Consider the following 25,665-nt stretch of genomic DNA (forward strand, 5'->3'; position numbering starts at 1 on the left):
TTTCCAGGGACCAGATTATTCTGATTCTTGTATTCTTAATATTCAGAATACTCTTACATAGAGCTGGATAAATAGACTGATAGATTGTACACTCTGGCTTCCTTTGTAAAAACTCCATTTTGACAATCATACCTCTATAAATGCAGTGTTTTAAAGATTTATTTGTTTATTAGGTAATTCATTCACATGTTCAAAATGTAAAAGTACAATAGGGTACATAGTGAAAAAGCTCCCTCTTGCCCCTGTCCCTCAGTCACCCAGGTCCCTGCCCCAGGAAGAACTTATGTTATCAGTGTCTTGTGTACTCTCCCAGACATATTTTCTAAATGCAGTCCAAATAAAACATTTTAAAAATTCCATCTTTCTTTAATTACATTCCAATCATGAGAATATATTTTGGTCACCTTTTTTGAACTTGAGTAATCTCACTTTTTTCTGATTTATTCAGAGAGATGTCCTCTCTCCTAACTATAGGTACAAATGTCTCTTTCAATGGGTGACTTCTGCAGATAGCCAATCTCATCCACTGAGTGTGTGTGTGCATGTGTTTTACCAGTTTCACAGAGGATCTTTATCTCTAAGTTCTAGGACCACATTACGATTGTTTCCTGTGTACAGATTCTGATGTCAACCACGATAGTGAGATAATGAATTCTTACAGTAAGTTCTTTCGTTATTCATTTTTCTGACCCAATGACTTTACTAGCTTCTTGTTTTAATCTCAGGGCATATTATAAAAAAAACAACAACTGTACTTTGTTGGCTGAAACCAGGTATAGTTGGGTATATTCCCAAAGCAACAGTGATGAGGGAGAAATTGGAAAGCAGAACCATTTTCCATGCTTCTGATATATTTTCTAACCTTTGTCCTTTTATCCCTTTTACCTTAAATTATGCCTCTAGATTAACCTACAAGAGTACACTACTATTAGACACGAACATGCATAACCATTAATTATGAGACCACCACGATCCTACAATTACTAGTTTGATCCAAGTTATTGGTGTCACACTCACCTATTGCCAGTGAGGGAGAAGAAGGCAGAGTTCACAGTCTTTTCCTCTTTTTTCTGAATAAAAGCAGCAATCTCAATTTCCAGGGTGTTGCCAGGTATCACCATCACTACTTTGCAGAGTTGGCCCAGCAGTAGATGAACACACCGGTATCGAACTTGTGCTTCCAACTGATGAGGTCAATCTAAAAATTGTTACAGAACTCTCTCAAGAAACAACGACAAAAATTAATACATTAATAAATAGAAAGGAAAAGTAGGGGCTGTCTAAAGTGATTGGTTTGCTTTTGTATCAGTAGAACTGATTTGGGTGTCTCTATCCACACATTTCCCTCTGGATTCCTGGAGATAAGGGTATGTTCTATGGCTATCATAAGAGGTTTTCTTTGTGTAAAACTTTAATAATACCCTGGCCTCATTATTTCCAGGCACTTCCAATTCTTGCTTCTACAAAATGAAAACAGTGTCTTTTGATGAGTGGCATGAGGATGTTTGTCCTCATGGCACAGAGTGATGTCAATACCACTTGCTGTGAATACTTCCTGACCTCTTACAGCCCTTCACTGTGGAGCAGCACAGCACGTCTCTGGCCACAATGACAGCGTGAGACCTTAGGGGTGGCCGCATTTAATTGTTGGGAGAAGGTGCTCTGTACATTTTGAGAAATGTCAGAGATTTCCCAAAACTTTCACTAGAAATGTGACACCTTCACCAGAAAGGTGAAAGAATTTAGTTCCAGGTCACACAGCAAGTTAGCAGCAGAGCTAAGACAGGAACTTAAGATTTACTGGTTCCTTTCACCCTATTCTCACACTTGGAGGCCTCCTTATTGTTAGAACTGGTAAAATGTTACTCACATTCATATGGCTCAGTGCCTCGTCAAGTTCTACATGGACAATCTCTCCTTTTTGGCCAATCCTGTGTACCAGGGGCAGTGAACGCAACTGTTCTCCCTTTGACGATAAGAAGATTGCAACTCAAGAAGACACATAGTTGTCTATTACAGAGTCAAGACCAGAACCCAGTTCTCCCAATTCCCTCTCCATGGCTCCTTCCACCAGGCCATCCTGCTTGACTGGTGCCTTCCATCAGTGAACGGGAAAACAAGTGTGAGACACGAGAACTAAAAGGACAGCTCATTAAAAATAATTACACCCTTTGTGGGGACAGAAATGAAATATTCAAATCTCTTTGTTCCCTCTCCTGCTAGCAACTTAAACGTTAACCTGATTTCTCTAGTTTTGCACCAATCTGCAGCAATCAAGAATTTGCACCGTTGGGAGCTACTTTTCTAACAAATGTATCCTAATCAAATTGAAACAAAATTTTAAATACATGAAATGGAAGGGGGAAATAACTGTCTGTAGTCCTCCCTTATTTCTGGCCCACATTCATCATGACTGAGTTTCTCAAGCCAGGAAATATAGCCAAGGACAGTTTGAAACAGCAGGTATTCCAAAGAACAACTAACAAGATAGTGGGTGGACCACGCAGCAGCCCCGGGAGAGGATGACCCGAGTTCCAGACTTGGTCCCCTCCAGGCTCCATCCCGCTGTTGCTAAGAAGCCACCTAAACTTGAGGTGGTTTCGTTCACTGTAAAATGAGAGGACGGGGTCAGTGCACATAGATGAATTTAAACGTGTTACTGTATTCACGCTTTGCCTATTTAAATCCTTGAGTGTAAATTTAAAACAACATACGTCTGTATCATTACGTTGATTCTTCAGAAGTCGCGTCCTCCTCCCCGTCCCCGAGACTAGGGACCTCGTTCTGGCGGACCCGGGCGGGGCTGGCGGAGCGCGGCACAAGCCAGCGCGCGGGCTGACACGCAGACAAAGGGCCAGCCCGGGGACTCGACCCCGCGCCCCCGCGGTTCCCAACCCGGGGCGGCCCCACGCTCCGCGGGCCCCGCCACCTGCTCCCGGCAGCCAATGGGGCGCGCGGGGGGGGGGGGGGCGGCCGGGGCGGGGCGAGGCTACAAAAGGCCTCGGGCCACGCACCCAGGCACCCCACTGCGGGCGCGCTCTCGGGAGGCCCGGACGGACGCGGCCGAGCTCTGGGCACAGTCGACTTGCGGACCAGCGGGACACCGGGCGATGCTGCGGGTGCGGTGTCTGCGCGGCGGGAGCCGCGGCGCCGAAGCGGTGCACTACATCGGTTCTCGGGTGCGTGCGCCGCCGCCTCGTCCCGCCGCCTCGTGCTCTCCCCCCTCCTTCCCTCGCTTTCCCCCGCCGGCATTGCAGGACAGTGTCCCTTCTGGGCCCCTTGGGAAGCTCGGCTTCAGGAGCCGTCGCTGGCTACCGGGGACTTGGCGGTGTCCCTGGGGAAGGGGGCGTTCGTTGGGGCCACACCCCGTGGGTGCAGCTGCTCTCCGCGCGCCTCGGACCGCGGTGCCCGTCAGCGCGGGGGGCGCCGCCCTCCCCTGCCCGACCACCGCTCGCTCCCGCCGAGCTTCTGGCCCGGGGTGGGGCCAGCAAGCAACATCTCTTAGTGAAAGGATGGCCTTATTGGGTTTCATTGCCCTGGGTGGGCAGAGTTGGGCATGCGTGTAGGGTGGGTGGAAGGGAGAAGGGGCAAAGTGGGACTCGCAGACGGAGGGCGAGCGAGCAGGCCCGCTCCAAGTGTAACATGGAGTCCTGAGTCGCAAGAGGAGCTGGAGCGAATTCGGTCTGTACCCAGATTTCTGCCCAGTCCCGCCCTCTGCTTTCCTGGTATGTAAGCACGCGCCTTCAGACCCTCCCTAGCTCCTGGGACGGGAATAGCCCGGCGCTTTGGCTACCCCCTGCAACTGGTTTCAGAACAGCTGTCATTCCCTCTTGTTTGGTCTCCACCCTGGCCCCCCTCCTACCTCCCTCCTAAGGCTTTTAACAGGGTAGGATAGAGATTTGGGGGCGCGGGGGGCGGGGGTGGGGTTGAGGTTTGCCTAGTGTGTGAGGGACCTCCCTGCTCTAGAGTTTATAGGCTCTACATTTTCAAAAGGCTTTTTTGAAGTTCTTAGATCTTCTCTCTAGTTGTTTAAGTTTGTATCTGGGTTGGTTAATCCTTATTTTGACTAGGGAACCGTGGACCATCTGTAAAATGGAGCCTGTGGCACTGGTCATTCTTATAACTGAAATGCCAAAGGATGTGAAGTGTGTGTCAGAGATGAGAAATTTTTGGTTTGAAGCTGATTATTCTGAAAGATGAAGACAAATGCTTCTACATTTTTCACTTTCAGGGAGAGGGAAGCCCTAATACTGGTAACCTTTGATACTGAAGGGGAAAGCAGTCTCCCTCCCCCAGCTGGATTGGCAGGGAGACACAGAGCAGCAGCTTTCTGCAGTTTTCTGGAAAGAGGGTGACCCATTATCCACAGAGGAGTTGCTTCAAGCTTGACTGCAGAAGACCACTCCAAGATATAAATGGGAGTGTATGGTTGTTAGGGACAAAATCTCCTTAGGAGTGTTAAAGAGTTACACCAATTAACATAACAGATAAAAAGATAACGTATAAGTAAATGAAGGTAAAATCTCCTGTAACCCTACTACCCACCTGTACACTGGCATCTCTGTTTACATCCTCCTAAAAGATTTTAAAGGCCTACGTTATCCTGGGTGTTCATTCCCACCTCCGCTTCCCCCTCCCCAAGTGCCCTACCACACTACACAATAATCTTTTCTCTGTTCTTGGCAGCTTGGAAGAACTGTGACAGGATGGGTGCAGCGAACTTTCCAGAGCACCCAGGCAGCTACAGCTTCCTCCCGGAATTCCTGTGCAGCTGAAGACAAGGCCACTGATCCTCTGCCCAAGGACTGCCCTGTCTCCTCTTACAACGAATGGGACCCCTTAGAGGAAGTGATAGTGGGCAGAGCAGAAAATGCCTGTGTTCCACCATTCACTGTGGAGGTGAAGGTAAAGCAAGGCTTTCTTCATAGTTCTGAAGCAGGTTCCCTCCCCACCTTCTGCAGTCCGGCTTCTGCTCCCACCTCTGTAACTGCTTTCACTTTAGCTTACTCAGGACCACCCCAATGCACTGGCTGATGTTAAGTTATCTTACTTGGCATCTCTGCAGTATTTGACACTACACCAGTGACTGCTCCCTCCTTCGGGTTCGGAAAGACCTTTTCTGGGGATGTTAGTGCTTTCACTAGTCCTCACATCTTCTTTCTTCACTGTTTGGAATGTTGGGGTTGAACAGAATTTCACTTTAGCTGTTCTCACTTTGGTCCAGATCTCTCTCCACTCCACTCTGGTCCAGTTCTCTCTCTCTCGAATTCTGTCCAGATGAACACATTAAACTCCTTACTGGATATTGCCACTGGACCTCAGACGTGGCACAACTGAGTTCAACTGCCAGCTGCTTCGCTAATCTGAGTCCTTCATTCCTTCCTTTTAGTTTTTGGCATTCCTATGTTTTCAAGCTAAAACATCACACACTCATCATTTATTGCTCTTTCAGTCACATCCTTCTCATCCATTTTCCAAGATCTAACAAGTCTTTTGTCAAAATGAGCCTTGCCTTCATCCCTCTGCTATTACCTTGGGTCAGTATCTCCCCTACTGCCTGGACTATTGCTATTAACTCCTGACTACTCTCCCCGATTTGTATACTCCCTAAACCACCTCCAGCTTCTATCAGCCAAACTAGACTACTCACTGTTCTCCAAACAAGCCTCAGGGCTTTGCTCCCACCTAGGACTCGTGCACCTAACTTCCTGCACTCTTGTCTGCGGTTTAAACGCCCCCCTTACTACCACTAGTTCCTGTAGTACCTCCCACAAAGCTTTCCAGATTTCCCTGGCAGCAAGTAATATCTTTCTTTTTTTCAACTCTTAATGTTCTTTGTAATAGATTCTTATAACCAGAGCCTCTGTGGGCTGGTGTTTAGGTTGTATACTGCACAAGGGTCCCATCCACACTGGAGACACAGCCTAAGCTTCCATTAATAATGGGTTACAAATATAGCTTCAGTGTACTTAAATTCTTCCTGAATATTAACATTTTTATTTGTAATGTGGGTTGAGGAAATAAGTTCTGTTACATCACTGTCAGTATCAGAGATGTTGCCTACCTAGTATCAGGACTCCAGAGTTATTAGCACAAAAGAACTTGCTTTCTTTGAGGAGAGATACGATGTTTACGTAGAAGCAAAGACTAAGTATCTCATGGCAACTGGCAAGGCAGTTGAATTGAAATGCCAGGAGAGTGAAGGGTAAAGCAATGACCAAATGCTGGATAGTTAGGAAGTCTTCTCAAAGAAAATGATTCCTGAGTTAGACCTTGAAGACAGGGTAATAGAAAAAGTAATAACTTCTTCTAATTGTTCTGGAACTACCTTTGGTTCTGATACTTGAAATCTGATGAACAATTTATATATCATTCACATGTTTAAGAAAGGCATGATCTTTTAAAAATTCTTTTCTTGGAAAGAAGTCCCATCCCCTAACCATTTTAATTGGGTGAAATTAAATTTCTAATTCAGGCAGTCATTTATCCTTATACTTGTCTTTAAAATTATTGACTTTTATACCATGTGATTGTACAGAATGAGAATTCTTACATATTATTCTGAGTTCTTTGCCACTTGATTTATGACTTTAGATTTTGTAATTTCGTGGGCTTGTGGGAACTGTGCCTGGCTCAATTCAGGAGATCAGGACTGAATTAGGTATTTGATAAAAGCTTATTAGCTAATCAGTTAATTACCTGTTTGACCTCGTGATCCTGATACCGCTCCCCGCCCCCATTCCTGGGCCTCAGTAAAATGAAGATATTAAGAGGTTTGCTGTCTACCTAACAAGATTAAATACCAAGGTAAAAAGTTACACGTTAAGTATTTTTAAAGGACAGAACCACAACTCATTATAGTTGTATGGATGCAGTTTGCCAATGACCTTTAAGTCCACTGAGGGTGTAATGATAATAGTGGATAGATAATAAATAATAGTAGCATTAGCATATTGATTTCATTTGTCTGGTTATTTCTGCTTATTGCCACATATGAAACTAGGTATTGAGAGAGAGGAAATTGAATTTAAGATATGCATGGCCCCTAGAAGGCAAGGTCCTACCTTTCAGTTGGAGAAAAATGACACAGGTATATTAATCAGCTTGGGACAAATGAAAGATAAAATAATATAGCAAACTGTTCACAGGCAATTAGCTATGTTGGAACATACAAGTGCTAGAGAAATTTTATGGGAGTAAGGAACATAGCTGTCAGGAAGCATGATTTTTGAAAGCTGTATAGCTTTTTATCCTGTAAAACATAATGAATACTTTCCATCAAATATGTGCTTTTTGTTTTGCTTTTGTCTTTTTTAAATAAGGCCCTTGATAAGGGACCTTTTATAAAATACAAAGTCGATCAAGGTTAATATAACATAAGTTTGCAGCTGGATAAATAAGTTTCTTTTGAGATTTCCTAACCTTCCAAAAGACAGTATTTAAAATTCCTTTGGCAAACACCCCTGAAGGATTTTAGGCTCTGAAAGACTATAAAGTTTCTAGGAATGCAGCCACATCTCTGCAACAGATTATTTAAAATGTCACATGCTAAGCGTTTATTATAATGTTTTTTATCTTGCAGACACTTGGTAAATGGTTGCTAACTCATTTAGCAGGGTTATAAATGAAGTGTAAATAATTTCCAACTATCTCTTGGAAAATGTAGTGTGGCCTGATCATTTGAACTTTGTCCAATCTTAGCCAAAGTATGAGCTATATGAGAGAATTCACACTTGTTCAAATTAACTTCTTCTCCCAGGAAAGTTTACTTTATACTTATCAGGCAAGCTCTACTCTGCACAGATAGTCACATGGGATACTTTGGAATGTGTCCAGCGAGACAACATGGCTGTGTATCTGCTGTAACCTAGTGTTTAATTTTCAAAGGCTTCTTGTCCCTTCGTGGACTGCAAGCGATGTGCCTGGCATGAGAAGGAGGAAGTGGTGAATGGATGAGTAGTACCAGGATGTGTCTGAGGGGAATATAAAGAGTCATTATTATCCTTTCCTCTGGCTGCTGCTGCAGGACTTCCTAGGAGTAGAAACCCGTAGAGTGCTTTTATTTTGTTTTGTTTCTTAAAGGAATGGATTGCTCTTATCAACTTTTTAGTACTGATAACATTTTTCATGGGCCAAAAATTGAGTTTCTCTTTTGCCTACAGATCTTTAAAAACAAATCAACCAACTAATCATTTAGAAAGGAGTTGGCAAGCTTTTTCTGCACAGGGCCAGACAATAACTATTTCGGGCTTTGCAGACCACAGGTCTCTGTCCAAACTACTCCACTCTCAACTCTGCCACTGTAGTGCAAAACCACCACAGGCAATATGTAAATGAATGCACGTGTCTGTGTTCCCACTTTACAAAAACAGGCAGAGGGCCAGATTTGGCCCACGGACTTTAGTTTGCCAACCCCTGTTTCAGAGCTTCACTGGCATCCTTCCTGTCTGAAGACCTGTTTTTCAGGTTCTTATTCCATCTCCAGCAGGCTCAGCTCCAGCCTAATTGATGTGAACCCAGATAGTAAACTAACAAGAGGTAGATCTGCTTCCATATGTTTGAACAGAGATAGGAAATCTGGAAAAGACATTGTCTTTGACATTAAAGAGCTAGACATCTAGATGCAGTCTATTTCATTACCCAGTTTCTCCTTTTTGGCACTTAACCACCATCTGAAATTGTCTGATTTGTGATGGAAACCTTCTTACCAGACATGATCAGGACTGGTAGTTAGTTGGTTAATCAATATAAGGAAAAATCAATATAAGAAAAAATTTTTGAATACTTGCTTTAAACATTTTTTTAAAACTTAAAATACATAAATATATATTGCTTTGCCAATCTTTTGATGAAGGTCTGAGGCTTTTTCTTAGTGTTTGCATCTTCTGATTGGAATTCTGCTTTATCTATCTTGATAAATTATATCCGTATGCATCACCTATATTTTCCAGCGTATTTCTTTAATTTGAGAATTTTGCACATGCACAAGAATCTGAATGAAGAATCCGTCTAGATTTCTATACTTCTGAAAACCAGTATTTTACAGTTGTTGCACCTACCCTAATTCAACAGTCATTGTTAGCAAATTGATTGAGCCGTTTTAAAGCATTCAACTGCTTTCCATTCAGATGTCTTTTAAAATGCATGTAACCCTTGGACACTTTCTAAATGTTAAGCATCCCCCACTCCCCCCGCCCGCTACTTAAAAATCTGTGAATTCACTTGTCAGGTCACTTACTTTTATGGCAAATGGACGTGAAGCAACAGGAGAGCTTGGATGGACTGGGGAGTAGAGACTCATTGGCAGGGAAGGGTAGGAAGCCCCAGAGGCAGACTTGCCCTGCCGCACAATTTTGCCAAGTGGTGATTCTGCTGAATGAGAAGATCAATCATGAGTTTTTAAAGGAAACAAAGCACATTTGAGAATATGTCCCTAACCTTTAAGGGGGCAGTGTCCTATTTTCCTACAAAATCTCCTGCGGTGTTGTTTTTCAGACAGACTTCTGGGATGCATGGACAGTTCACGGTTTTCTCTTAGTATAGGTGTGCTTTTTCTCCCCTTAAGCTATTTTGTTTGTTTTCTTATTTCATTGAGACTGTGTAACAGGAGCACCATGTCCTGTTTGTCTGCGAATCATGAAAAGCCTGGCCTAGGTGGATTCCAAGCCCATCTAAGGGCAGACATGCTGTGCATGGTAGGGCACGGGGTCTCAGGCAGAAGGAACAAAGGTCTCAAAACATGAAGAGAGTTGAGAGATCACCATTCAACAGATCTTGAGTGTCTTCCCAGAGAGTCAGTGTGCCTGGTTCTGGGGATCTACACTGGACCCGATGTGGTCTCAGTCTCAGTTCTTTCAAGTTACACAAGTTATTGCTCACCACCTCTGAGCCTGTCCTGAGCTGTATTTTTCTCCTGTAAGTACTTCACTTACTTTCTTCTGGTTCTAGGCCAACACATATGAAAAGTACTGGCCTTTTTACCAGAAGAATGGGGGCCATTATTTTCCCAAAGATCACTTGAAAAAGGCTGTTGCCGAAATTGAAGAAATGTGCAATATTTTAAAAATGGAAGGAGTGACAGTGAGGAGGCCCGACCCCATCGACTGGTCGCTGAAGTACAAAACTCCTGATTTTGAGTCTACGGGTAAGTGACGTCCGACACTTAAGCTGCCAGTGTCTTAATTTTTCATCTCTCAGTGTGAAAGAAGAGAGCTCTGATAATTTCTCAGAGATTCCTGTGGTCTAATAACCCTTCAAAACTTTAAAGATTATTTAGGAACAGTATGGTTCTTTTTGATAAGATTAAGATGTACACATTCTAAACTCCATTGTAAATCTAGAATCTTCCTGAAAGAGGCACTTTTCCCAAGCTTTATGAACATTTCCTTACCTAAAAACAGTGGATTCCATTTAATTTTCCTCAAGAATGGGCGTGAAAAGGGAACAGAAACATTGCCATTTTATTTTTAACTGATATTGCTGTGGGATTGTTCTTGTGCCTGAGTTCAGTGTGTTCTAATTTACAGTTGTAGAAGTGATCCTTGGCCCAATTTTTATCTCGTGCCCAGTGATACTCCTTGAGAAACTGTGTTAGGAGTTACAAAAGGTGAAAACCTGGTGGTTCAAGATCTCTTTGAACAAGGATATTATTGCTTCTTTTTTTCTTTTCTTTTCTTTTTTTTCTTGGCTTCACCATCCCAACACAGAATTTGTGAATTCATGTTGACAACCTAGCATGTATCATTTCATATTTTCTATGTGCATATAATTATATACAAATACACATACAGGTTTTCTGTAATTTTTATTTTACTTTTTAACCAAAGACTGAGGTCATATTATATAGGCTCTTCTATCTTGGAAGTTAGCATCACTGAGGCTGTTGTGGAACTCTGTGGCCTGACAGGTTTATATGGTGCGATGCCTCGAGACATCCTGATAGTTGTGGGAAATGAGATTATCGAGGCTCCCATGGCCTGGCGCGCCCGCTTCTTTGAGTACCGCGCATACAGAGCAATTATCAAGGACTACTTCCGCCGTGGGGCCAAGTGGACAACGGCTCCTAAACCCACAATGGCTGATGAGCTTTATGACCAGGTGAGCCCCCCACTGTAGGCGAGCTTATTGGTAACATTTCTAATTAATCCACAGAGACTGAGATAGAGATTCTCTGATACCTTGTATTTGCTGTGCATTCTAGAAAGTGAGAACATCACCTACCTTTTTAAAAAATGATTGTTTTATGATGAAAATAAGAGTAAATGACATTGTGATAATAATGGTAAGAGTAATAATAACACTTCTTGGTGTTTACCGTGTGCCAGATATTGAGTTAAGCTCTTTATTTACATCCTCAGCCCTGTTTATTCTGCACAATAACCTCATGAATGAGTAGTATCATTCCACTGCAGGGAGGAAAACTTGCCTAAAATCACACAGCCATTCCTTGGTGGAGACAGAAAAGTCACTAGGCTGAACTCCACTGTCTTCTTCTAGAAGAAGAATTTGGTCTCCAGGCCATATTCAGTGAAAGGAAGTATATGTCCCTTATTAGATCACTTACTACGGGATAATTTATGGAAAGAATTAAAAAATCAAAATTTCTTCTAGGGATTTAAAGACAGAAGTAAGTAATGAATCAATTGCATCACAACCAATCAGATTTGGTAGGGGATGCATGGCATCCCATTTTATGATATGGGTTAGGCTCAGGACCAAATTCCTTTTCTAAAAGAACAGAATGACCTCATCCTGATGATTTTCAGTATTGTAGAGAGCTGCATAACTCAATGTATGGGTCATGGGATATTTTCAGAATCATTACTGCCTTTCTACCACTTGCTTCCAAGTATCAGGAACTTGTCATGCATAGTTTTTAATTTTTTGTTTTGGTTTGGTTTATTTTGGTTTCGTTTGCATGGGACTACCTCTTCCCCAGGCATGTTTTAGCCTAGAACAGGGTAGTAGTATTTTGGGAAATGATGAGGTTGAACTAATTGTCTTGGTAATGAAGGTGCTATGAATCATTTCTTCATGACCAATGCACTGTCTGCGTTCATTCTTATTCCAATTAGGATTACCCCATCCATTCTGTAGAAGACAGACACAAATTGGCTGCTCAGGGAAAATTTGTGACGACTGAGTTTGAGCCATGCTTTGATGCTGCTGACTTCATTCGAGCTGGAAGAGATATCTTTGCACAGAGAAGCCAGGTTGATAAAGACTGCCTTGGAAATTTCTCACTTTATTATTATATTTTATATTCCCAAATTAAAACATTCTCATATTATTAGTTTTCTAAACACAGAATCAAATATTTTTAGATTTATGTCTTCCTTTTGTTTTCAGGTTACAAACTACATGGGCATTGAATGGATGCGTAAGCATCTCTCTCCAGACTACAGAGTGCACATCATCTCCTTTAAAGACCCCAATCCGATGCACATTGACGCCACCTTCAATATCATCGGGCCTGGTCTGGTGCTTTCCAACCCGGACCGCCCCTGTCACCAGGTAGGGGAGTTCTTAGGACTCTGGGAGAGCCACAGAGTCTGGCAACTGAAGGAACTGCCACTTTTATTTTCAGCACTTCCATGATTCCTAATGGTTCTGAATGACAAATTTAGCGGTGCTCGACATTCCTAAGATCAAACATGGACAGTTGAGAAGACCACTTCTCAAAAAGAATGATTAATCATAAGGGCGCTATTAGAGACCAAGAATGATAGGATTAGATTTAAGCCTCTTTGAGTTTTTTTTTTTTCGGTCTTGCAGATTGATCTTTTCAAGAAAGCAGGATGGACCATAGTTACTCCTCCAACACCAGTCATCCCGGATGGTATGTTTCCTTTTATATACTCGCAGCCTAAAATGATTCCTTCAGTGGCCAGGAGTCTTCCGCCTCTAGTCAGCAGCCACATTTTGGCAATTTAGAATGTCTCCCTGGGAAGGCGTCAACTGGTGTTTGGGACTGCGGGTTCCAGAACAAGGGTGGACTTGTGTCCACAACCTCTCCTTCCATAGAAAATGAAAGTGAAAAGGCAGGAAAAAATCAATATAAAACAACATTGCAGAAAGCAAGAAATGACTTTTTTAAGAAAACAGGGTGAAATCTAAATGTGTAATGAGTATAGATTGATTCATAACATTTATTGATAGTCTTGGGATTAAACTAAAATTTCACTGGGAAGGCGAACCACTGAAAGAACTGAGCTGTCACTTGAATATGCCTCACTTTTGAACCCTGGCTTTGAACAAAAATGACAGCAGACGTGATTTAACAGTTGTTGCTTTTTTTAGATCATCCACTCTGGATGTCGTCCAAATGGCTTTCCATGAATGTCTTAATGCTGGATGAAAAGCGTGTTATGGTGGATGCCAACGAAGTCCCGATTCAAAAGATGTTTGAGAAGCTGGGTACGTACAATAAACGAAACATGTTGCCATATTCGAAAATATTAAATGAGAAGAAATGACCTGCTAGGTCTGATGTATGATTGATCTAATTCAATTTTAGAGGTAACAAGTTATTATTTCATAGACGGACAATATTTTTGTTTTCAAAAATCACAACCTCAAAAGGTTGGAGATGCATCCCAGGTTTCTCAGATACCCCTTTAGCAATAAGTTTATCAAACTTCTATGACTCATCTGACCTCCTGGTGCTCCTGTGTGGAGAACTACCTCTTTGCAGATGAGCATAGAGATGACTCAGCCGTTTTCTGGCTGATTTCTGTAGGAGAAACTTCATGTGAATCCATCTAACTAGCTACGTCTCTCTCTTCCCACGCAGGTATCAGTACCATTAAGGTTAACATTCGTAACGCCAATTCCCTGGGAGGAGGCTTCCACTGCTGGACCTGTGATGTCCGGCGCCGAGGCGCCCTGCAGTCCTACTTCGACTGACCGGGCCAGGGGCTGGGGCTCGGCCTCAAATAAACCTAGGAGGCTTAGGGACAAGGCTCATTCTCCTGCTTTAAAAAGTGCATGAACTGTAGTGCTTTAAACAATCATATCCTTAATAGGGGTCTTAAGCCTGGTTTACTTTTATTACGTTTCTTTGATAAAAGGAAAATAACTTGTGCTAGGTCTTACTCTCTACTCCTACATTTTTCAAGCATAAAAAACTTGGTGGATGTCTGCCAAAACAAAAATTAGTCATTTGAGTAACTTGGTCACTAACATTTAACCATCTACCTCTGTTTTTAATTTTCTTTCCAAAAGGCAGCTTAAAATTTTGGTCCTAATCTTCACTTTTTTTTTTTTTCCTTTTTGCAGACTCTGAATATTTGTATCACTTCTTTTTTCTAAATGAAAGACTTAGAATGTACACAGATATTAAGTAGAACCAGAATTGTCTCTTTTTCTAATAAGGGATTTGGGTAATTTTTAATTTTTTGTTTTTACAAAAATAACCTGGACTATGCAAAAATTTAAGTGAATTTTCCATGAACGTTTTTAATATTCTCATCTCAACATCGGTAACATTTGCTACTAGAAGCCTTTTCATACAACTTACCTCATTTCAAGTGATTTATTTTAATCTCTTTTTCTTCTCTGCCCAAACTTTTACAGAAATATTTAGTGCAATAGGCTGTAACCATCAGTTCCCATTCCTAAATTTTGATGTTCAGTATCTAATGGATACATTGCATCTTTGGTGATCTAAGATTTGTTTACAGATGTGCAAATTATTTGAAGCACAGACTTAAAAAGCATTAAAAAAAAACTAATGGAGGTAAAACCTACATGTGACGTGAAATACTTTTAATGTTGGATACTGTACGTGTATTTTTATTCTAATAAACTTTTGTGTTACGGAATAGATTTTATTAGAGTTTGGCATCAGTCTACTTATTTTAAGCATAAATAAATTTGAGGAATGTAGCTCTTGGAACAGAATTCTAATGCTTTGAAATAATCAATATATTCATCCCTAGTAGATAAAATTTTAAACCTAATACTCGTATTCAGAAATGTATAGCAGAGTCAGATTTTATGTATTATTAATTAATTCAATCATTCAAAAATATCTGAATGTCTTCTGAATATAAGGGACTAATCCTAGGCCCCCCAAAAGAAAAACGTCTCCATTCTCAAGATGCTCAATGTTTTGACTCAAGAAAAATCCAGGAGGGGGATGAGGATGTGGGGTAGATGGACTTCGGAGTGGTCGTGGGTTTTGACCATGCCTTTTGTATCCTGGTGTCTTTTTTTCATCCACCACAGAAACACTTGTCAGTTCTGCACTTGGACGGATTCCTGCTTAATAAACTTTACAGTCGGCTGGATTGGCGCACACTTAGGGTATAAATTCCCAGGTCTAAATACTACTCAGCAATCCCATCACACATCCCTCCACGTTCTCCTCAGTGGCTGTTCCAGACCTTCTCTGCATTGTCTTATCTGATCGTGGTGTTTCACTTTTCACCTGTCGGTTCCCCCAGTTTTTCTGCTCCAGCCCCCTACAGACTTACCTGCATTTGCCTTCTCTGGTTAAATTCTTTCTGTCCTTGCCTGTACTAGCTAAGATTCTAAAGAGAAAAGTCAGGTCTTCCTCTCATCACTCGCCTTTACTTCTCAACCCTCTACAAAGAGACACTTCTCTCACTGCTGCAGGAAAAGAGGTGAACCTTCTGTCCAGGTCTAAGCCACACAACTGTCCTTTGATTCTAATCTTTCTCTCCTCTTTCAGGAACTTGCTGCATCAATGATCATCTTTCTTACAACTCCAGCCTGCGTGTGTGTTTTCCTTCAGCAAACAGTCATGCTCAAAATAATGTTCGAAACAAAAATTATTCCTCTGGCAACTTCATTATCCTTCAGAGCTAAGCCTCCAGCAAGAATACATCTACTGTCTCTGCTTTTCACCTTCACTGACTCCTCAGTCTCTTGCTATCTGGTTTTTACCTTATCACTTCAGTGTACTGACAATATGCCTGACCTGACTTCTCAGTGTCATTTCCAGCAGACACTGTTCAGGCCTTACTGACCATTCCCTTGTCTCTCCTCTTTTGGGTTTCTGAGATACCACTTTCTCCCATCTCTTCTGACTGATTTTCGAGCTCCTCCACTGGGTTGTCTTCTTCCTACATTAAGGGCTGGATGTTGATAGGGTCCTGTGCTCGGGCCTTTTCTCCTCTCCTACATCCTCCTGGGTGAGCACATCTGTGCACAGGTCTTCCCCCGCATGTCCACCGATGAGTCCCAGGGGAAGGGAGGTCCTGTGCCTAGACCGTCTAGCCGAGGCCTGAACCTCAGCCCCAGGTCCTGTTCCCGCCTGTCGGTGGGTGTTACCTGGACGTGCAAAGGCACTGCAGGCTCAACACGATATCACAATTGACTCATTTGGCCAAGCCACTCTGGACTGTTCCTTCTTCATCTCATCTTGTCTCTTCTGTTGGCCTTTTGCATTGTTGTTAATTAAGACAATTATTTCAGCAAAGATGGCAGTCCCTATTTTTAGATCCTCTGACACCACTTGTGCGTATGCTCTCTTATCAAAGTTGTGGAGGAAACAGAAACAGCCTGGTCTCCACCAACAGCTGCTATCAGGTTTCTTTTCCTTCTGTCATCCACCGCTTCTGCAACCCAGTGGCTTCTCTGGGATCTGGAGCAGACAGAAAGCCCACTATCTCTGCTGTAGATTCCAGGTTTCCAGATCACACACCAACCACTTCCGTTACCACTCCCACTAGGGAACAGCAAGCCTTTTGTAACTTACTGTCTAGAAGAAACAGCTACACATTGTTAGGATGAACCCGTTGTCATCATGAGTTTAATTTAAATATAAATATCTAATATTGCCATATAGGGTAGGTCCAGATCCTAGTTAAAAAGCAAGGTATTCTTTTCAGAAATCGTCTTTTAAAAGTAAAGTTCATGATCTGACCAATATAGTGTGTTAATTTGTAACTACATAGGAATACCACCCAACAGTTCAAAAGAATGGAAAAACAGACTATTTCTACCTTAGATATTTTTGTCAAGTTTTTGGATGCAGAGGATCTTTTTTTTTAGGTGTCAGAATAATATGAAAAATACTCAGACTCCCATCATTTAGTGCACTAACAGTAACAGTTAAATGAGGTTTGATTGCTAAAGACGCATAGGACTCAAAATGACGATGCTTATACATCTATTCCAGGAAAAGGACACAATGTAGCAACAGTATTAAAGTAAGGATGTGCATCAGAGCCAAAGGCCATCGCACAGCAAAGAGTCCAGGGCAGCCAAGCCCGAGCTGCATTTGTTATCCCTCTGTAAGGGCTGTCTGCACATACTGTCCCAGATCTGGAACCACCATTAGGGGAAGGAACATCTCAGAACCAAGGGGCCCAAGACAGTCTCGACCAGGGTTTCTCATCCTTGTCAGTCACGTGGGCATATATTTGCTATGTAACTAGCTCTGGTGACAGAACCCTCTTGGTATCTCAGACCAGGTGCAAATCATGAATTTCACTGTTATCAATAAACAGTGTCAACACCTTGCCCCAAAACTCCTCCTACCCACAGTTACAAAGCAGCACTAATAATCAGTAGACTTAATGCTTGGACTGGAGGTCAGTGTCAGGTGGGTACTTATTTTAGCAAAAGAGCTCCAGCCAACTCCAGGCCTCTACAAATTAACCCTCACGGCACAGTTTATCCCCCTGACCCACAATCAAGAATTTTTTATGACTAACTGATCACTCTTAGTCTGAGAGCCATCACTTGCCTGACGATACCATATAATCAAGGGAAAAATCAAAATGTACATGCAGATTCCACACATTTGTAATCATTGGCAAGGGGCTGGTATAAGTCTAAACAACAGCTGAACCATCCAAAAATTCCAGCATAAACTTTCTGGTATTTTTGAACTAACTTTACAGTCTGTCTGTCTACTCGTCCTGCAGCCATCTCTGTGTTTTATGGTATGTATCCACCGAGAGATTAAGGGGCTGTGGTCAACCTACCACGATGCACGTCAGAATTTTCCTCATGTCAGTTCTCCTCCACAGGGATAATATCTGCAGGGGGATTCAATCTCCCAATATAATTGACGGTATCAGTATTATCCTAGTTTTTATTAATTATATCCAGTTACCTAATGGAAATCTACCCTTAATCCTCCTCCTGTTAAGTTGCAAGACACTCCGCTGTAATTTTGTGGACTAGTCCTTCAATCACGTATTACCTCTCATTTTTAAAAGCAGATGTTTTAATTGTATTCCAATTTTCTGTGAAGTTAACTTTGCAAGTGACAAGTGGTATTATAAGCCTTTTGAACATGATTTTCCCCCACTGTTTCACTGCATACGTAGGAAGTGAAGTGGTTTTTTTGGGTTTTTGTTTTTTGAGGTGTAGCTGATTTACATTGTGTTAGTTTCAGGTGTACAGCATGGTGACTCAGTTATACATATACGTACACTCTTTTTCATTATAGGTTATTACAAGATATTGAATATAGTTCCCTGTGCTGTACAGTGGGACCTTGCTGTTTAGTGTTTTGATCTGATCTGATGAAATGTAACTAGGAGAGCCAAAGCGGAGCAGTACACACGCTTCTTCTTCTTCTTGTTGTCGTCATCATCGTCGTCGTCTGACAGAATGAGCAACCCTGACTTTGGCCTTTGGTATGTGAAGTTGAAGTTTTAAGGCCAATATTTAAGTTCCCAAACAATAGGTAAAGGGACAGTGTAATCCACATGCCAGCCTATACACACACACACACACACACACACACACACACACAAACACCTGCTATATAATGGAACTTTTCTTCTGGGACTACTTCCCCAGAGGAACGGAAAATTCTGCCTTTCCTGCTGGCAAATAGGCCAATTTTTATTACCAGTTTGAGGCTCAGCAGGGGCCCAATACCAGCTGGTCAGTCCTCTTCAGGAGGGTCTACAGTCAGATGCAGGAGAAAAGAGGCCCCATGCTTGTGACTACAGTGAGCCCCTCCCACAGAAACTCCCAGGGGTGTGCTCCTGTGTATACCACATCCACTGCAGGACGGAACTTCTCTAGGTACTGTCCTGCATGTTGGAATGCTTTTCTAACATCACCCAAGACATGTTAGGCATTTCAAGCCTTAATATAATCTTACATCCTTCTGTTACTGGAGCTATTCCATAAATGCACAATAACAAGCCCGTAACTGTCTTCAAAAGGAGTCTACTACAGAGTAGCATCTGGTACTTTCCCAGTTCAAAAGCCCCGAGGTCACCATTAAGCAGCAGCTACGGGCTTTTGCCAGAGACTCCAGTTGGCAGTTGGCACGAGTGCAGGCAGCCAACACTTCTAATTTCATTTCATCATGAAGAGCATAAGGTCCTAATGGGATAATCTGGGCTACAGTCTTCTGCAGCTCTAAGAAGCCTTGGTGCTGTTCAGCTCCTCAATCAAATACAGCCCTTTTCTGAGTAATCCTCTGAACGGAAACTAACAGTATCCCTAAGTGAGGGATACGATTTTCGCAAAAGCCAAATAAGCCCACTAGGTGTTGAGTCCCTACAGCCTGAGCGGTGGGAAGCGACAATCTACTTCTCACTGTCTGCAGTACACCATAGGTTGTTCCAGCTCATGCAGTCCTCCCAAATTTCACAGTCTGTGCCAGGCCTGGACTTTCTGGAGTTGATCAATCATTCCCAGTTAGTTACATGATTTATGACCTTGCTAAGGTCTCTCTTACTTGATCCTCAGTTTTTGAGATAATCATAATAGCATCAATACAGCGTATTAGAACCTTGGCCAGTTGTATTAAGACTAGGGCCCACCTGACGAGACTGTGACAATACACAGGAGAGTTCAAACATCCTTGAGGTGATACAGGAAATGTGTACTATGGACCAATCATGTGAATTGATTGGTTGCCTCCAACTGTGGCTGCCTCCCCCTGGCGGCTAATAATGAGAACAACACATTTTTCGGTTGGGCTTCTGCGTGGTGAACTGGCTCACTTCTCGTGATCTCCCTCTGCAGACACTGGTCTCTGCTTCCGGTACCCTGCTGTCTGGGATCAGACTCCTCCATCAGCTGCCTTGCCTTCCAAAAATTTATGGGCAGCTCTCATCTCCTATTCTGTCTTTTCTTTTCTCTTAGTCCTTGTGGGGTTTTGCCTTGTTATTCCACAACTATCATTTTAGGGCAGTTTCAGGGGGAAGTGAGGATAAATGTTTATGTTTCATCCACTTCAGTTCCTAATCATGTGTGAGTCTTTAGATGGTTAATTCTAAATAGTATGATTTAGAAAGAAATTCAGTGAGTCTCCCCAAAATCTTCTTAAGATTTTACAGGAAATTGCAGGGTGGGGGGGACCCACAACTTTGTCTCTTCAAACTCCCAGGATGTAAAAATTCCAAGGCTGGGAGTAGGGTAAGTGAAATATTCACTTTGGGCACAAAATTTAGAGGAAACAAAACACTTGGTAATCCATAAATAATACTTTAATACAGTATTATTAATGAAAATTAATTAACGGAATTAATGAAAAAAATCCATGATGAACAAAATATCAAATTTAAAAATAAAGACAGGATCAGTATTATGGATGCTTCTCTTGCCCCAGGCTCCAGTGTGGCTTGGCCCAACCCTGTGGTGCACTGGGAATGAAGGTGAGGTGGAAATGACCCAGCCCTTGCGCTATCTGCAGCCTAGCTTCAGATCATCTGACAGCCCAGAAAATCTCTAGCCTGGAAGTGGATTAAAATGATACTTAATCACTGGCACTCCCAGGTGTCTGAAAAAAGCAATCAAAATTCTTCTTTTAAGAAATATAACATCTATCTCAGCTTCAAGTTATTTCTAAAACTAAAATCTCACATGCAAAGTCCTATACACCACTAAAGACAGATGCATGAGGGGGAAAGAGCCTTTCCACACAACAACCTTCAGCAGAAACATATCCACAGGGACTAGGGTATCAGATGATGACACCACAAAGTATGCTCCCACACAAAGCCCCATACCCGTTCTTCCAAGCCCTGGGCCATTAACAATCTGCTTTCTGTCTCTATAGACCTGTCTATTCTGGAAATTTTACATAAATGGAATCATACAGTATGTGGTCTTCTGTGACAGGCTTCTTTCACTTAGCAAAACGTTTTCGGGTTTCATTCACTTTGTAGCTCATATCATTACGTCTTTCTTTTCTATGGCTGAAGAAAATTCCATTATATGGATAGTCCACATTTTATGTCCATTCATCAGTTGGTGAACATGTAGGGTATTTCCACTTTTTGGCAGTTATAAGTAATGCTGCTATGAACATCTATGTACAAGTGTCCATGTGGACCCAGACATACCGGAGTGGAATTGCTGGGTCATATGGTAACTCCATGTATGACTTACAGGGGAAAAAAAGTTACGTTAAAAAAACGAATAGGAATAAAAATAAGCCCACTGATACACCAAATCTGTGTATGATTTGTATGATTCATTTGTATAATCATTTGCAGGATTGTAGTATGGTTTTAAAAAGACAACGAAAATGATCTAAGGGAGAAAGTGGTTCCCACGTGACGACAGACTAAGTAGACTGAACTCAGTCAAGGAGGAAAGCTTGAGGAAGTTACAAAATCAAAACTATTAAAGTCACAAAATCTTGACTAATTGGTCAACTTCTATTTAACAATTTTCAAAACACCTCAGTAAGAGTATTGTCTTGATTTTAAATAAGATAGTTTAAGGGGGAGGGTATAGCTCAAGTGGCAGAGTGCATGCTTAGCATGCACAAGGTCCTGCGTTCAATCCCCAGTACCTCCCCCCAAAATAAATAAACCTAATTACCTTCCTCCTTGCCAAAATAAAATAATTAAAAGATAGTTTAAGACTCTAACAGCAAGGTAATGTGGGAAGCATGAACCCTGCTGTTGTTTTACCAAAAAACAATGAGCATATATGAATATTGATGCTTGTTATTGAGAACCTGCCATAAGCCAGGCATCATTCTGAGGACAAAACATACTTTACTTCATTTGATCTTTCTAACAAACTTCAAGATAGGTATTATTTTCCTTATTAAAAAAAACAGCAAGAGAAAATAAAGGTTATGTGTTCATATTCATATCTCTCCTATTTTAACCACACACACACAAAAATCTCTCTTAAATCACATCATTCCCTAACTACCTCTCATTTCTTTCCCCTCTTTCAGAGGGATATTTCATGAAAGCATTGCTTGTATTTCCCATATCCACTTTCTTATCATCCATTCTATCCACTTATATCTGAAGTTTGCCCTACAACATGGTCAGAAACTGCTTCCTCTGAGTTCAACAAAGAACTGAGACCTCCAGTGTCATTTTCTAGATTCTCTCTTAAGATATTCTTCCCTGGGCTCATCCTCTGGGGCAGGATTCAGCAAGTTATGGTCTGCAGGCCAAATATGGATTGCCACCTGTTTTTAACATCCGGTGAGCTAAAAATGGCTTTTGCATTCTTCAACAGTTGAAAAAAATCAAAAGAAAGACTGTCACGACACGTGAAGATTACGTGAAATTCACATCTCCATGCCCACAAATGTTTCTTGGGATACAGACAGATTTCCTCACAACAATCTATGGTTGCCTTTGGGCTACGATGGCAGAGTGGAGTCCGTTGCGACAGAGACCTTGTGTGGTGCTATCACTGCTTCGCACTGCTGCTCGTGGGCTATGAATCACACTGACATGGTTAGAGCTTGACAGATCACACTGACACAGAATGTGACAGCGTTTCAAGTGCCCTATGTATCACTGTATCCGTGATGTTTTATATATTTATTTTACTGCCAGTGCATACCCGTCATGTCAAAACGAAACCCGGACTTCAAATGTCATGCTTCTAAGGCATGGTGAAATGTGGGTTATTTTGATCCAATTAGATGGCAAAGCATTTTGTTTATTATACAGTGACACTATAGCTGTGCTAAAAGAATCCACCGTATGTTGACATTACCAAACAAAGCACTGCTCACAACAGTGCCAACTCACAGGAGAGTAACAGTCGGAAAAAGTGGAAAATTTTCAACGGAATCAATAGCTTACCACAGCAAAATTTCTTCACAAAAATAAAAAAATGAAAGCAAGGCTGCAACAAAGCAAGCTTCCTACTGGCTCATTTGTTAGCCAAGCAAGAGTAGCCATTAACTGCTGGGGAGTTAACTAAATCATGTTTGAACGCAGCAGCTGAAGAAATGTGCCCAGAAAAAAACCAAGCCTGTTTAAAACTACTAGCCATTCGGTGTGAAGAGTTGCTCTAAGAGTTGAGGACACTGGGAACATTAGTGGTCAATTAAAAAGAAGGCAAATGATTTTGAGCCGTTTTCCTTGGCTCTCCATGGGTTAACAGATGTTACCAATACTGTTCTGTTATTAGTTATTCAAGGAGTCAATACTGAGTTTAAAATGACAGAAGAATCATATAATTACGCTGACTTAGAATCGTTTAACTATCCTGACCTGCCCTCCCGTGACGCAGCTCAATGGCTAAAGTTTGGATAAAGGTTTTAACGCAATTTTTTGAGCTCAGGCAGAGACTGAAATTTTTCTGAAAGAGAATTCCCTTCAACTACTATTACTGAACATTAAATAGCTTTGGAAAATAGCTTTTGCTGCAGCCTTGATAATGTTTCTTAGTAAATTCAGACTAAAATTACAAGGCAAAACTTACAGCACGGTGAAGTCACTTCGATGGTAACTAGTGCTTTTCCATCACAAGTCATAACAAATTGCTTTACACAAATCTTCTAAACTCGAACTACAGTTCCAGCAGCATTTTCAAAACTTAATGCAAATACAAAGGAAAATTTCCATTTCAAAATCCATCTAAATTTGTGGTTTAGGAGTTTCTAACTAATCTTCAGTTGAAAATGATTTATCTGCAATGTAATAACATGATAAAAGTCAACTATCAAGAGAAGGGTCAAAGAACACTTTCTTCCTGGTCATTTAACCGTTATTGGAAAAAGTCATAAAATTTTCCTCATTCTCTTCTCAATTTTTTTTTTCTGATTCTCTTTATGCTGGAATGGATCCCTTTCTTATATTCTCCCAGAAAATGTTTAAACATATAAAACACTTTAATGTGTAGAACCAACTAGAAGGCTTGCTAAAAGGCAGATCCTTGAGCCCCACAACCAGAGATTCTGTCTAGTAGGTGGTCTCAGACCATTTCAAAGGAAGCTGGAACATTCTCTAACACCATATACAGAAATAAACTCAAAATAGATTAAAAACCTAATTGTAAGGCCAGATACTATAAAACTCCTAGAGGAAAACATAGGCAGAACACTCTTGGACATAAATCACAGCAATATATTTTTTGAACCAACTCCTAGAGTAATCAAAATATAAGCAAAAATAGGACTTCCGGGCAAGATGGCGGAGTAGAAGGACGCTTGTAAGCCACCCTCTCCCACAAATACACCAAGACCCACATCTACAGACCCACTCAGCCAACCAGAGCACCTGCGGAACTCCGACAGATCATCGCCCTCTTCAAAAGATAAAGACGCCAAAAATCTGGTAGGAGAAAAGGAAAAAAGAAAGAACAAAAGGCAAAGCAGCGCGGGACGGGTCCCGCGGGGAGGGAGCGGCAAAGGAGGACTGGCGCTCGCTCGCTGGGTCTCCCCTCTCCAATTGAGAGGCCAGCGGGACGGAGGGGGAGCCTCCAAGGCTCGGATCTGTACAGAGCAGCCCTTGTCTGACAGAACTAAGTTAAACGGGCACAGAGCGTCCCCCCGACACCCAGCCTGAGACGCCGGCTGGCAGCGGCGGGCAGGGCCAGGCTGCACAAGCCGGGCGGAGGACAGGGGCGGCTGCACGGAGGCAGCTCCGGGGGACTGCAAGGGGCTGGGCGCCGGGGCTGTGGGTGTACAGGACAGAACAACCTGGGCCCTCCATAAAACAGCAAGGTTGATGTGCTCTCGGGGGAAGGGTGCATACCCCCATCTCTGAAAACCCGCGGAAACTTTTCAGGGGAAGAGGGGCGGGGCCCAGGCAGAGCCGCCATATTCTCCGGCGCTGAGCACCCAGGCGGGGGCAGAGGCGAAACCTGCGTCCGCACTGAAGGGCTTAGCAGCCTCAAGGGCCAGACTGAGACGGGCCTACAGCCCGGGGCAGATAGGATCCTTCCATTCTGCTCCCCCAGAGAACTTGCTCCACAAAGACAAACAAGCAGCTGGGTCTTGGCTCGGAGCAGGGACGAGGCTGCCCCTCGGTCTTCCCCGAGCCCACCCGTGGAGCGCGACCAGGGCGGAGCGCCGGCCAGGGCGGAGCGCCGGTGCAGAGCGCGCAGCCGCACAGAGCAGCGGAGCTGCCGGCGGCGCAGGCGGGGGAGAGCGGCCCCCCGCCTGTTGGGCAGGAACACAACCCCTGACCGAGGTGCTGGGAGGGGGACACGACCCGCCCTCCTGCCTGGCCAGTCTGCAACATCTGACTGCGGCATCCGGAGGGGCAGTGACCCGCCCGCCCGCAGCAGAGGAGAGCTGCATCTGACCCCGTGTTAGGAGGAGGCGCGATCTGCTTGCGGACAGGTGCTGGGAGCAGCACAGAAGAGGGCGCCAACGGAGGGCCTATGAAAACAAGCTGAGCTTCCAAAACAGGACGAAGACAGAAGGACATCACATTAAAAGCACACACACTCCAGGAGAACACCGACAACCCCCCCCCCTTTTTTTTTTGTTTTTGTTTTTGTTTT

The 25,665-nt window shown here is 42.7% G+C and overlaps 1 protein-coding gene across 1 annotated transcript; it reads left to right on the forward strand.

Moving 5' to 3' along the window:
* Window positions 1–2,852: 2,852 nt before the first annotated feature.
* GATM (glycine amidinotransferase) lies at window positions 2,853–14,831 on the forward strand. The gene is made up of 9 exons (XM_031672829.2): window positions 2,853–3,179; window positions 4,687–4,905; window positions 9,949–10,144; window positions 10,907–11,097; window positions 12,075–12,212; window positions 12,349–12,513; window positions 12,775–12,838; window positions 13,300–13,416; window positions 13,793–14,831. The coding sequence occupies exons 1-9, from the start codon at window positions 2,946–2,948 to the stop codon at window positions 13,903–13,905; spliced, it is 1,437 nt and encodes a 478-aa protein (XP_031528689.2). The 5' UTR covers window positions 2,853–2,945; the 3' UTR covers window positions 13,906–14,831.
* The last annotated feature ends 10,834 nt before the right edge of the window (window positions 14,832–25,665 follow it).

The sequence above is a fragment of the Vicugna pacos genome, chromosome 6 (assembly GCF_048564905.1).
Source record: "Vicugna pacos chromosome 6, VicPac4, whole genome shotgun sequence".
NCBI lineage: Eukaryota > Metazoa > Chordata > Mammalia > Artiodactyla > Camelidae > Vicugna > Vicugna pacos.

Bases quoted from the DNA above. Each gene is read 5' to 3' on its own strand.
- GATM (XM_031672829.2), top strand. From the start codon at position 2,946: ATGGGGCGCGCGGGGGGGGGGGGGGCGGCCGGGGCGGGGCGAGGCTAC. The intron at 4,906-9,948 runs GTAAAGCAAGGC...TTCTGGTTCTAG, and splicing joins CATTCACTGTGGAGGTGAAG to GCCAACACATATGAAAAGTA. The intron at 13,417-13,792 runs GTACGTACAATA...CTTCCCACGCAG, and splicing joins AAAGATGTTTGAGAAGCTGG to GTATCAGTACCATTAAGGTT.